Genomic DNA, 13,798 nt, shown 5'->3' with positions numbered 1-13,798 from the left:
CTTTCTTTCTTTCTTTCTTTCTTTCTTTCTTTCTTTCTTTCTTTCTTTCTTTCTTTCTTTCTTTCTTTCTTTCTTTCTTTCTTTCTTTCTTTCTTTCTTTCTTTCTTTCTTTCTTTCTTTCTTTCTTTCTTTCTTTTTCTTGTTCTCTTCTCCACCCCTCACTCCTTCCTCTTTCCCTCTCTCTCCCTCCTTAAATTGAGTAGATTCTTTGTTCTTTCCTCCCTCTTTTCTTCCTCCCTTTCTCCTTCCTTCCTTTCTTCCTTTCTTCCTTCTTTCCTTCCTTTCATTTGTGGCAAGATTCAGAACCCAAAGTGATTTAAAAAGATACTTGGCCCAATGCCTTAATTTTAGAGGTCAGGAAACTCAGTTTCAGTGAGATCAAATGACTTCCTCAAGCAGGAGGCATAAGTGGTAAGAAGCAGAGTCAGGATATGAACCTAGGTCCTGTGACTATACCCTTTTCATTGAATAATGCTGCCAATAGTCTTTCCTCTCTTTTGCTCTCTGTCCTGACAATGCACAATTATAGTCTTTTAACACATTCCCAAAAGGCCACTTTCTTAGTGATGTGACCATTTATAATAATACAACTTAACTAACATTTGCTAAGTGATCCTTCCAGATGTCTTGTGGGAGAGCTAATTCTTGTTATTAGTGCAATATGTCACAAGCAGGGAGTTTGGAGCAGAATGAGTAGGCTCCTTTGCCAAGAGCTGCATAGCAAGATTCTGAGCTAGAATAGTTGGAATGGACCTCTGGATATGAACCTGATCTCTGCCTGAGAAGAGGATAAGAATTTGGTTAGACACTATTCTGGCATTTCATCTGATCCTCATCACAGCTCTGGGAGGTGGGTACTATTATTATGCCCATTTTACAGCTGAAGAAACTGAAACAAACAGAGGTTAAATGTTTTACCTAAGGTCACACAGCTAGAAAGCAACTGAAGCAAAATTTGAATTCAGGGATTAAAATTCTTTACTTCAGGTCTAGTGCTCTGTCCTCAGTACCAACAGCTGCTTCTTGTTCTCCAGCCTCTATCTAACAACCTCCAGTAATGGGAAGCTCACTATTTATAAAAGCAATACATTCTATGTCTGGTCAGTTTTGGTTGTTACAAAGGTTTTTTCTCCTAGTCAGTTAAATTCTACAATGAAGATCAGAAGTCTTATTCCAATGGTCTTTCTATTGAATAATAATACTGCTTCTCAGGTATAAAGCAGCCCAGAGACATCTCCTCAAAATACACAGTTCATCTTGAATGAAGAAAAATCAAGAGCCAATAAGAAAAGGTCTATTATTTCTCTTCATCAGAGCCAACCCTTATTGGAATCTTTCATTCAATGTGTGAATTTCAAAACTACTCCACCCTATTCAGACCATTCTTTAGAAGATGGGATTTAGCTATTTCCTGATCAATAACAATAGAGATACTTGGAATAACAGAATCAACTCTTGGAAACTACGATCTCCACCCTACTCAGGATAACAAAATTAGGAAGGGCTGCAGCAAAACTCAAGATTTAATTATTTGAGAATATGGCCTTCAACAGACATGTGCAAAAAAGGACAGACCTCTGGCACATGTGAGACGCAGGAAGTGAGGTAGAGGACAGCCTCGGGAGTTCTCCTGACTTTCTGTGAGGAGGGCCAGAGGCAGTTGGAGGCTGGTGCTTGGATTTGGGAGGAGCCCATGGACTGTTTTCTCCAGTTTGGTCATGTGCGTGATAGGGACCGATCTCTTTCCTTGCCTTGGCTATCCAGGGCTTTGGGCCCACTTTGGCTCAGCCTGAGCAGAGTGGGTATTTAAGCCCTCATTCCTTCTCTCCCCTTTCCCTCTCTCTCTCTCTCTCTCGCTCTCTCTCTCTCTCTCTCTCTCTCTCTCTCTCTCTCTCGCTCTCTCTCTCTCGCTCTCTCTCTAATACTTTCTTCCTCCTGTTTATAATTAAAACACCATAAAAAAAGGTTGACAGCTGACTTGAGTTTTCATTTAGGAATTACATAGCTAAATTCCTTGGTGACCTTAAATTAATATATATCAGTCTTTTAAAGTGATTTCAATATCACAAATGATAGATAATTCCTTTTTGTTCAGGGTTGGCATTGCCTTTCCTGGCTGGGGTTGCCTAAATATTGGAAGGACTAGAAGGCTAATGCTTGTTCCTAGTGAAAAACTAAGAACCCCTGCAAGGATGAGAACATCTAGACAGGGAATTTCCTGCTTAGAGGCAACATGGCATAGCATGATAGAGACCAGCAAGATTGAAAATCAGGCTGAGCTTGAGCCCAACCTTAACACTTATTCTGGGTTGTATCTTAAATCATCTTTCATCTTTTCTAAATCCATTTTTTACCTAGTTCTATACACAGTCTGTCCCACTGGAATGTAAACTCCATGAGGACAGTGATTGTTTTGCCTTCCCTTGGGAAGTTTGGCATTCAGCACAGTCCCTGAAACAGCATGTACTTAATACATGATTGTTAATTAATTATCGAATTGACTTTGGACAAGTTATACCCTTTTTTAACCTAACTTTCCTTATCTTTAAAATAAATAGCTAGGAATTGGTAGTCTTTAAGGTTCCTTCTAGGTCCAACCTTTTCTATTTTACATTCTAAATACTGATCTTTTTGGAAGAAAAAATTCTAACAAAAATGAGACAATTAAAAAACTAACTCACTAAGTGGCCTTGGATAAGTCACTTTTTTCTCTCTTGACCTCAATTTTCCTCTTCTGCAAAATGAAGGGGTTGGACCATATAATTACCAAGATCATTTCCAGTCTTATCATTCTATCTTCTATTATACTAGAATAACAGAGTAGAATAATAAATTTAAACCTACAAGGGACTATGGAGACAATCCTTTCTAAAATCTTCATTTAAAGATGAGGAACCCAAGGACCAAAGATATGAAGCAAACTTTCCTTAAGCCATGCAGGTACTAAATGACAGATATAGAATCTAAAAATGGGTATGTGATTCCAAAACCAACTTGATTTTTTCTTCTTCTTTGTGGTATACATTCTTCTAACATTGTATGTTTTGTGATCTCAGTTTTAACATTCTATAATATGACAATAAATCTTTATTGATAAAGCTTCTGATGTGCCTCATAACCTTACTGCATCTACTCTATCATTTTGGCTAATCTTTTTTTATGTGTTTATTTGTTGAATAAATGCTTCTTACTTCTCAAAGATCATTAAAAATTATGTGTCACATAAAGTAAACTATGTAATATGGAATATAAAGTAGACTTCATGAATTCTCTAAATTATATTTCATTTTTGCCTCAGGATGAAATAAATTCATGTTAATGTGCTGAATTCATTTATTATTTTATTTATCATATTTATTTTGTTTATCAAAACCTTGTGGGGCTTTTTAGGGAAAAAAATCTATGCCTAGAACATTGTTTGATGCTACGGAAGGCCACAAGAGAATTAGAGCACCTGGTCTATGTATGTTTCAGAAACTTATAATGTGTGTAGAGAGATGAATCAAAGGTAGGAACCTATTATGGGAAAATGTGTCTATATTACAACATGAATCTTAAACATTACTTCATAAGTACATTAGAAATGAAATCAAGTAAAAAACTGTATGAGGTACGTAATAAAAGCTGTTAACAGTTTAGAGAAGAGAAAAGAATCCAGTGTCATATAACTTACTGTTCCAGGGAAGCCAGGGGGACCAGGAGGGCCAGCAGGACCAGCTTCACCCTAAAGAATAAAGAGAATGAAACCATTCATTCATGCTGTAAACCTCCGACTAAGTGGTTACTATGTAAAGAGTAAGACTACTATGTAATCTGTTAGCAGAGTGTCGAAATTTAGAGAAACATGGTAATGGCCCTCAGAGAGCTTCTCTTTTAGTTGGGGGATACATGACAATAACTATAATTCATGACATTACCAACAAACACGTTAGAAAATATAAAAAATAAAAGCATTCTGTGAGGTGTGAATGGGGAAGACCAAAACCACATAAGGGATTTGGAAAGGCTTTGTGGAAAAGGATGCACTTGAGATGAACTTTAAACAAGGAACAGGGGAATTCAATAGGTCAAAGGAGAGAGGGAGTATGTTAGGAACAGGGAAGAGTATGGGCAGAGAGGCATGTAGATTGAAGCATAATGCAAGGGGAAGAGGGGTGCCGAGAGCATGAACTCCTCATGTGGAACAACCATGTTTTTGCCTTTATATTCCCAGGGCATAGCACAGTTCCAGACACAAAGTAAGCATTTAATAAGTGCTTCTTTCTGAATCTAGTTTAGTTGTTGTATGGAGTGTGTACAGGATAATGTGGAATAACACTGGAGTGGCACCCAACAATGGAACAAAACCAACAAAACCAAATGGAAGGTTTTGAATATTAGATAGAAATGTGTGAACTTTATTCAAGTGGCCATAAGGACCTGCGAAGGAGATTTTCACTATATGACTTTATCTCTAAATAAAAGAATATTCAGGCAGGCATAAAGGGAGAAAAAAGGTTAATTTGAGTGGGTAGAGTGGACAAGCAGAATATATTTTATGGGGAATATGTCATGGTAATGGTGACTGATAATGATGGCTTAGCCATGAGTAGTGTCAATAAGAATAAAAAGGAAGGTGGGGGACTATGAGATTTCTGTTGGTCCTACAGTAAAATGGCATTTCACTTGCACAATGTAACACAAATTTAAATGTTGTGATTCAGCTACAAACTGTGATTATGATAACAGTTTTCCTTGGAAAGAGGGTTAGCTCCAAGTGACTGAATGCCAGGCAAGGCTTGCAAATCTTACTGAAGCAATAGGTTCCAAGATGGCAAGAAACATATCCTATATGCCCAGCTTAGCCTTTGGGGCCTCTAGGCTCATTTATACCCAAAGAGAAATACTTTTTTTTAAATTAAAGCTGAATTTGAGAATTTTGCTGCAGGCACCAGAAGCTTGAAGGAAGCAATAAAAAAGGGTTTATTATCCTAAGCTTTTGAGTACTAGAAATGAATTTTCTATATGAAATGTTTCTGAAAAGTCCATGAGTCTGAAGCATTCTATAGTCTGAGTTGTGAATGTGTCCCCTTCCTTCTGCTGCCATCTATTTTTAGACCACATTGTTTCAAAAGGGCAGCTCTCTGTAAAAGAGGAAGGAAACTAGAAAAGAGATGTGAGGAAAGAGAGAGAGGAGTAGGAATTAGGAGAAGGAGATGAAAGGATGAAATACAATACAGGCAAGAAGGGAGAAAGATCCAGAGAATGGGAGGGAATGAGAAAGAATGAAAGGTTGAAAGGCAGAGTAAAGAAAAAAAAAGAGAAACAGAGATGAAGAACATGATAGAAAGAGTATAAAAGCAGAGATTCAGCAAAATGCAGGGAATTGAACGCAAAAGAGGGAGTAAAGAAAAAAGGCAGAAAAATGATAGAGATAGAAAAAAGACAGAAAAAAGCATAGAGAAAAAAGGAGAGACAAAGATGAAGAAGAAAGAAGTGTCAGAGAGTAATCATGATTGAGAGAAAAGAAAAGGGAAAAGGATGGTCAATGAGAAAGAAATATGACTAAAAGAAAGAGCAGGATAAAGTCATAAAGGGAGAGAAAGAAGTCAAGGGTAGGTAAGACAAACTTAAAACTAGAGTAAGTGACCCAGCATTTAGAAGAAGAAAGATGAACTCTCCCATCTCCTGTCCTGGTCAGGGCACATTGATATGTTTACCTCTAAAAGAAGAAAGAATGGGGGTGAGGAGGTCACAAATTCAGAAAGCTAGACAGAACCAGAAGAGGGTGAGCTATACAATAGGAGGACTAGACAGCATATTATATAAGATTTGATTAGATGTTTGGTCCAGAGAAGGAAAAACTTGCAATGTGATAGCCCATATTGAACCAATATTGATTTTTTTTCATTCAACAATTTGTAATTCGATCAAAGAATTATGCCTAGGAATTGGTTGGTAATTAAGAGGGAATGAATAATAGGGAAATAAAAGAAATAAAAGGAAATTAACCAGAAAGGAAGAAAGGGTCTATTAAATACAGTAGATGGATGGTTTCAACATACTTAGGAAGAGGTTAGCATAGTCTACTATAGTGTTTTATGTCATTAACATGGTAGAAATTGTCTAAAAGAAAGATTAATATATATATATGTATATATATATAAATCCTTCCTTTCTTTCAGACTTCTGGTTGTCATGTCCTAGTGATATCCATGAAATACCATGCATTCAAAAGATCCTGGAAAAAAGAAAATTAAGAAATAACAAATTATTCCTACCTTTTCTCCTCTGTCACCTTTCAGTCCAGGGAGTCCCAGGCCACCTTTTTTACCCTAATGTACAATAGAGAAAAATAATAAATACCATTTTTACTCAGAGCACTAAATGCATCTATTTAGCAAGCATTACTTTTTAAGGGACTTCTGCAGTGCCTTCCAAGTAGTTCACACTTAAAACCTCTTTTTTGTTGTTGTTGTTTGACTCTATGAGGGAGGCAGTCTGGATAGTGAAATTCCTTTGTATAAAATGGAACAATGTGGTACAGAAAGAAGACTGGATGCAACATTAGAAAATATGGGTTATAATCCTTGTTCTGTTACTATCTGTCATTTGAGGTAAGAATCACTTAATCTCTTGGCCTCAAGTTTATTTAGTTATAAAATAATGGGAATGAACAAGGTTATTTTTTCAGCTCTTAATCTTGTGAAACTATAAAAAAGAGACACCAAACAATAGAGAAGGAAAGTAATTTACCCATTTACATAACTATAGAAATCATAAGTAAAGCCGACATATCACCTAACTTCTAGATCATATTTCTTTTATAACTCTAAGTAAGTTAGCACTTTATTGGAGGTCAATTAGCCAGAAATTCCACCTATCAAGAATGAACCCAATTTCCAAGAAGAAAGCAAAAAATGCTTTTGATCAGAGATAAAAGACAATTACAATGGCTTAGGCAGCAAGGTGGCACAGTGCAGAATACCTGTCCTAAAATCAGGAAGACAGATCTAACTGAGTTCAAATCTGGCCTCAGACATATACTAGCTATATGACCTTGGACAAGCCATTTATTCCTATTTGCTTTAGTGTCCTCATTTGTAAAATGACCCGGAGAAAGAAATGGTAATTTATTTAGTATCTTTGCCAAGATAAAACCCAAATGGGGTCATGAAGAGTCAGGCATGACTGAAATGCCTGAACAAGAATAACAATAAAATAGACATCAGAAAACTATACTGCTAAGATTTATGATCTGTTACTCTCAAGGTGGATTCACACAGACTCTTATACAAAACTTGTTTGCTCAAATTTAATTCTAACACATTTTCAATCTAGTTCCTGTGCCCAGAGTAAATGACACTATCAATTAGGAAAGGTAGAGATGCTGAGATGAGCTACAGTAGGAAAATTAAACAAATAACAAAGCAGGATTAAAGGGTTTGGAGTTTAAACATCTCTTAGTCCAACTCGTTTCCAAAGAAGAATCATATCAATATAGATTGTGACTTGCCTACCTAAGAGCATAGGGCAAGAACTAAGAAAATAAGTCCAGTAGGAAATTTGGTTCTCTGATGCCAAATTCAGTTCTCTTTCCACTATAAAATGTTAACTCTAAAAGCCATTAGGTTAAAATTAAGGGGGGGGAAAGAAGGAAAAGAAAGCTAACACACATACAAACTAAAACAAAAAAACAGTAATCTGAGGCCATTTAAATCATCCACATTTCAGTAGACCTTGAGGGTATCAACATTTTATAATACAATATCATAGCTAATGTTCCCAATTAAAATGCTAAGCCATCAGAAAAGTTGAACTGACATTAAATGCTGTTTTAAAAGGCAGAGAAATGGGAAACACATTTTAGAAGGATTTAAAAATGTTTATTTTAGAACCAAAGATCTATGATTTCTTAGGAGAAATTAAGAGCTTAAAAGGATTTTAGATACCACCGAGTCCAACTTCCTTATTGAATTGAAAGGGAGAGGTAAAAAGACTTACACATAGTTACACAGCTGGTGAATGTTTGAGACCAAATCTGAACTAAGATCTTCCTGGCTCCAAATCCAATGTTCTAACCACTGGCATCACCTACCTTCTCTGAACAGAGAAAAGTCCACTTTACCAAGACTGAAGAGTACTTGAATATATTATTACATAGACTATAGGGCCAAAAATGTAGACCAAAGAAAACTAAATAATTTTCTCGTAATTATCCAACAAACCCAACACATTTATGGTGTCAGTCACAAGCAAGGCAATAAAGATGCAATGATGAACACAAACCAGTGCTGACCTCAAAGAGCTTATATTCTCCTGAGGAGATACATTATGTTCACACATCCATAAATGCAAAATTAAATTTGAAAAAAAGAATACCATTGACTTAGGAGACTGAGAGGCTTGTCGAAGGAGGTGGCACCTACAGTGAGACTTCAAGAAAGCGAGGGATTCTGACAGCCTGCAAGTATCACAAACTGAAAAGTCACAGAATGGGAAATGAAATGCTGAATGTGAGGAATGGTTGATTTCCATAGAATGTTGGCATTCCTGAACTCTCAAAAATGGAACACAAAACCGATAAGCTGAATGGAATCAGACTGTGTTGTTGCTTGTTGTTCAATCATTTCAGTTATATCTGATTCTTCATGACTCATTTGGGGATTTCTTGGCAAAGATACAGTAGCAATTTGTCATTTCCTTTTTTGGCTCATTTTATAGATGAGGAAACTGAGGCAAACAGGGGTAAGTGACTTTTCCAGGGTCTTACATCTAATAAGTGTCTGAGGCTAAATCTGAATTCAGGACTTTCTGACTCCAGGTCTAATGCTCTACCTACTACATTGCCTAGCAGCCCCAAAGAGTCATATTGTACAAGTATTTTTGTACTAAAGCACGCAGAGGCATTTTGGAGAAAGAAAGCTTGGATCAGCAAGTTTTCATGTTTAAAACAATTTAAGATTTATAAAGTCCTTTCCTTACTTGGAGGTAGAGAGTTCAATATTATTTTCTAAATTTTATAGATGAAGAAACTGGCCCCCAGAGTCACATATACTCAGTGTCAGAGCCACTGGAGAACCCATCTCTCTGGGACTCCAATTCCAGAATTTCTTCCACAGATGACAGCAACATGGCAAGCAACACACTCTTACATCCCTTTCCCCGACCCTCTCCCCGCAATGAAAAATGGTCAATTTGCCTCCAACTGCAATTAGAAGGATTCATTTTCTTGACATGCCTGCAAGAAACACTACAATTACAACTGAATGGATGCGATGATAGAACACAGACATTGTTCTGTAATTTCTCACTTGGGATTGTTATAAAAAACAAAACAAAAAAACAAGTGAGCATCATTGTTGTCCTTTATCTGGTAAAACCAAGACAAAATAAAATTTGATTTTTGTCAGGTAGCCTCTGTCAACTGTCAGCTAATACAGCCAGAGCAACAATAAACCTTAATGAGGAGCAGGCAGCAGCTGTGCTGACATTACTCTGATGCTCTTGAAATAGCTTACAAATCCTTGAGTTCACAGATAAATAGACAAACATGGAATTCCAGAGTTACGAGTGACCTTTGTTTTCATCTGGTTGGAGTCCTTTGTTTTATGGAGAAGAAAAATGGATATCACAGGTTTTAAATTACTTGCCTAAAGTCTCCTAGATTTGGTGGCAGAATCAGACTAGAATTCTCATCTCTACATGCCAAGTTTCTGTCTTCCAATAATACCACGTTGCTTCTCCTGAAACATTTTACACAAGAGATTCCCTAAACAAGAGAAGATTTTTCCTTTCTCTTTCTGTCCTTTTCTCATGGAAACTTCTTGGGCCAACTGAATGCCTCAATTGAGGTTACCTTTATCTTCGCTATCTAAAATATCACCACTTTTATGTTTGTGAACCCCATATGACACATCCGAGTGGGGAAGAGGTAGAATCATAGCTTTTCAAAATAATTAATGACTTGTATGACTACAAAAAAGCATCACCATTTTCTTTTAGATAATGGTCTTGGTTTTATATTTTGGTGGGTCTGTTGGTTATTGACCAAGGAGAATTTATTGAATGAGTGAACTAAGACAGAGACAGAGAGAGAAAGACAAAGACAGAGAGGCAGTGGTAGGCGGAGACAAAAATAGAAGCAGACAAAAGAAATAAAGGAAATAGAGGAAAATGGAATCAGTGGAAAGTGGATCAGTTCATTGTGCATGAGAAATAGGAGTAGAATATTGAGAAGAAAATGTCAGGGGAGAAGAGTATCATCACTTGAAGCCTTTAGTTTCATATCTAGAATGAGCAATAAAAAAAAAGAGAGTTTCCAAGTGTAGCTCCTCTGATTCAGTTTCATGTTGGCAATGGATTCAAGGTAACTGGGCAGAGAGTTTAATGGTCCTAGGTCCTAGGTCAATCTCCAGGGATCAATATAAGTATTGGAGAATCTGTGGTTCTATCATTAGAAGGTAAGCTGAAAAGGTGCAGAAGAAGGTGACTAGACTAGTGATGGAACTTAACAATATGACAACTGGTTAAAGGAATTGAGAATATTTAGCCTGGAGAAGAGACTTGAATGGGGAAGAGCATGATTGGTGCCTTTTAAAAAAGTATAATTCTGAAGATGTAATTTTAAAGAGGAATTAGGCTTGTTTCATTGGTCCTAGGGGGAAAATGTGGAAGTAATCAAATAATTCTATTATAGAGAAGTGGATTTTGCTCAGTATTTGGAAGAAATTCTTAAATAAAATTGTTACCTAGTAGAATGGGCTTCCATGAAGTTTAGCATATTCTTTATCTTTGAATAATGATGGTTATAATGATAATAATAATGCTTATTTAGTGTTCTTAAATTTTGCGAACTGCTTTACCTATATCCCTTGACCCTTAAAATAATCCTATGAGGAAGATGATATTCTTATGCTTATTTTACAGATAACTAAAATAAATAATTCACAAACAAAGAAGAGAGAAGTTTAATAACTTGATCGAGGTCATATAGCTAGAAAGTGGCTAGGCATCATTTGAATTCAGATCTTCATGACTCCACATCCAGCCCTCACTGCACTGTTCAGGCCTAGATTCTTTTGAAATCTTGCAAAGCAAATGAATAGCCCTCTGTCCAGAATAATATAGAGATGATTTCATGCATTAGCTTGGGTAATTTACCTTGCAATTCTAGAATTTTCCAATTCTCTGATTTATGATTCTTACTTCCACAAATATAAGGATCATGTCATTCAGCATCCAAATGTCCCCTTGGCATGATAAATTTCCTTGGACAACATAATTTCCTTTTGAATGAAGCTCTAGAATAATGTCCCTACTTCCTTAGGCTAGATAATTTGGAGATTAAAGGGATCTCTAAAGCCAAAAACAAACAAACAAAAAACCTATTCTGCTGTGAAGATACTTACCTCATCCCCTTTCTCTCCTCTTAGGCCTTGGAACCCTGGAGATCCTGGAAGTCCCATTTCTCCCTGGAAAAAAGCATAATACAAAATTAGGGAGTTAGGAGATTCTCAAGAGGCTTCAAATTCCCACTCCACTCAACAAGTATTCATTGAATCTACCTAAGAAATATATGGAGCCTGTGGAGTAAAGTGGAGTAAATTGACCTATATTTTCTCTTGTTGGTGTTGAGTTATTTCAGTTGTGTCAGGGTCTTTTTGTCTCCCCAATTTGGGGTTTTCTTACCAAAAATATTGAAGTAAATTGTCATTTCCTTCTTCAGATCATTTTACAGATGAGGAACAGAAGTAAACAAGGTTAAGTGACTTGCCAGTGTCACAGAGCTAGTAAGCATATGAAGCCAGATTGAACTCAGAAAGATGAGTCTTCCTGACTCCAGGTCCAGTGCTCTATCCACCATGTCCTCCCAGCTGCTCCATATATTTTCTAGGTTCCACTAATAATGATTTTACCTTGGGCTTCATATTTGCATAGCACCTTAAAATTCATAAAGAATTTCTATGGTTGTATTATCCCAGTGGATTCTCAGAACAACTTTGTGATGAAGGGAATATTATGTTCATTTAACATATAAGAAAATTAAGATTGAGTGAATCTAGTAAATTGCCCAAGGGCCAGAGGGCTAGAAAGTAGCATAATCTGTAGCCTTCATAAGCTGAAAAATAAATGGGACTTGATACTAGGACTTTGGATTAAAAATCCTGTAATCTTCCTACTATATTGTTTTGGGATTGGATGAGGATGAACAGGGCCACATGGCATACTGATATTTTCACAGAGAAATATATCCAATGAAATATTAGCACATGCTAATTGGTTGAGGACTATAGACTTGCAGGAAGACTTCATCTCAAAGACAACTAAAAAATAAATTTAATTTTGATGTAAGCTAAAAGTGACAAAGCCAAAAGGAAGAATGAGAGAAAAAACACTGGACCAAAAGAGGAAAATAATTCAAGACTTCATTTTATGTGGGGTTTTCCCATCCAGAAGTTACAGAGGAAAATTATTATTTAATTGACAGTACAGGTTATGAATGGAAGAAAGGATGATGTGGTCTCTTAGTGTTCTTATAGGACATATTTAAATGTATTCTGGTGCCCACAATGAATGGCAGAGATGAAGTTCAGAACAGGAACTGAGAGCATCACTCCATGATTCACACTAAGTAGAGAAATCTTTATACTGTTAATATTCACATTACTCTGTACCCCTGGAGGTGGGAATTTGGAAGCATGATTTCCTAGAAGGAGACCTGGGAGAATACATCACACTAACAAAAATGGCCCATTATTCCACTAACACCAGTGGATGTGGTTTTAATAGTAGATAATGAAATGGCGAATGGGGAATGAAATGAACTAAGAGATTGAGGAGGATGCTGATTTCATTGACTCACCTTCTCACCAGGAATGCCCACTAGACCTTGCTCCCCAGCTTCACCCTGAAAACAGAATAATACCAAATCTCAGTTATCAAGATTTCAGGGATCAGAAGTCCTTTGACATGGACGCGTGATAGCCTACAATGTGAATGTGGTGTCCAAACCAATGAAATTATACCTTTGATAGGAAGTGAGTCAGGCAATGAGATTAGAGTGGTCTTCCTCAGAAGATAAAGAGATCCTTATTTCTACTCTTCAAGTAGAGACTTAGATAAGCACTTAATACACATTCTTGTTGATAAGAATTTGACTAAATGATCTTTGAAATACTTCCAGTGAAGAAATTCTAATAATTGATCCAGCTTATGAGGGAGATGAGTTTTTATTACATGACAATTATTCTGTTTTCTCACTTGGACTTTGTTTAACTACATGGAAAAAATTTCCACAATTGAGGTGAAGGTGTGTGAATTTTAGATTTTCTCCACCCTGGTTAGTCTTTAAAATCCTAGCAACCAGGAATGTATACACCCCACTTAAGGATTAACTGTGAGGAGGATGGCCTATGACTACATGTGCTAGCAAGTGACAAATAAGAAACAACTGACAGACCCCCTGGGCTGTCCTAAGTCAAGCTTAAGCTACCATTGGTACATGTGAAATGCAGGAAGTGATGCAAAGAACAGTCTTTATTTTTCACAGCACTACTGCTCTCCATGCTCTCTCTCAGAGACGTGGCTCTCTTTCTTTCAGTGTTGGGAGCTCATGGCGCCATTCTTAGTGTGCTTGCTGAGTGGTTTAGGCTGATTCCTTTTGTCCTTTACTTCCTAAAATGCTATCTTCCTAGGAGGCCCCTCATCTCGGAGCAGGCCTCTTAGCTGGAAGCCAAACTAGATTGAGAAGGCCCCTTGGCCTAAACCTCTGAACTCCTATCTGGCTTGTCAGAGCAGTCCAAATTCCTTTTCTCTC

General features: G+C 36.9%; 1 protein-coding gene across 1 annotated transcript in view; it reads right to left on the bottom strand.

Annotated features, from left to right (window-relative positions):
• COL22A1 (collagen type XXII alpha 1 chain) overlaps window positions 1-13,798 on the bottom strand; it is a 564,322-nt gene that overhangs the window by 147,398 nt on the left and 403,126 nt on the right. The window contains exons 29-32 of the mRNA XM_056823025.1: window positions 12,845-12,889; window positions 11,391-11,453; window positions 6,261-6,314; window positions 3,674-3,724 (exon numbers count right to left, since the gene is read on the bottom strand). Of these exons, the coding sequence (XP_056679003.1) occupies window positions 3,674-3,724; window positions 6,261-6,314; window positions 11,391-11,453; window positions 12,845-12,889 (213 nt within the window). The remainder of the gene's footprint in view (window positions 1-3,673; window positions 3,725-6,260; window positions 6,315-11,390; window positions 11,454-12,844; window positions 12,890-13,798) is intronic.

The sequence above is a fragment of the Monodelphis domestica genome, chromosome 3 (genome assembly GCF_027887165.1).
Source record: "Monodelphis domestica isolate mMonDom1 chromosome 3, mMonDom1.pri, whole genome shotgun sequence".
In the NCBI taxonomy this organism is placed as follows: domain Eukaryota; kingdom Metazoa; phylum Chordata; class Mammalia; order Didelphimorphia; family Didelphidae; genus Monodelphis; species Monodelphis domestica.
Note: the sequence above shows the minus strand (reverse complement) of the source record. Positions and strands in the feature narration are given on the sequence as shown.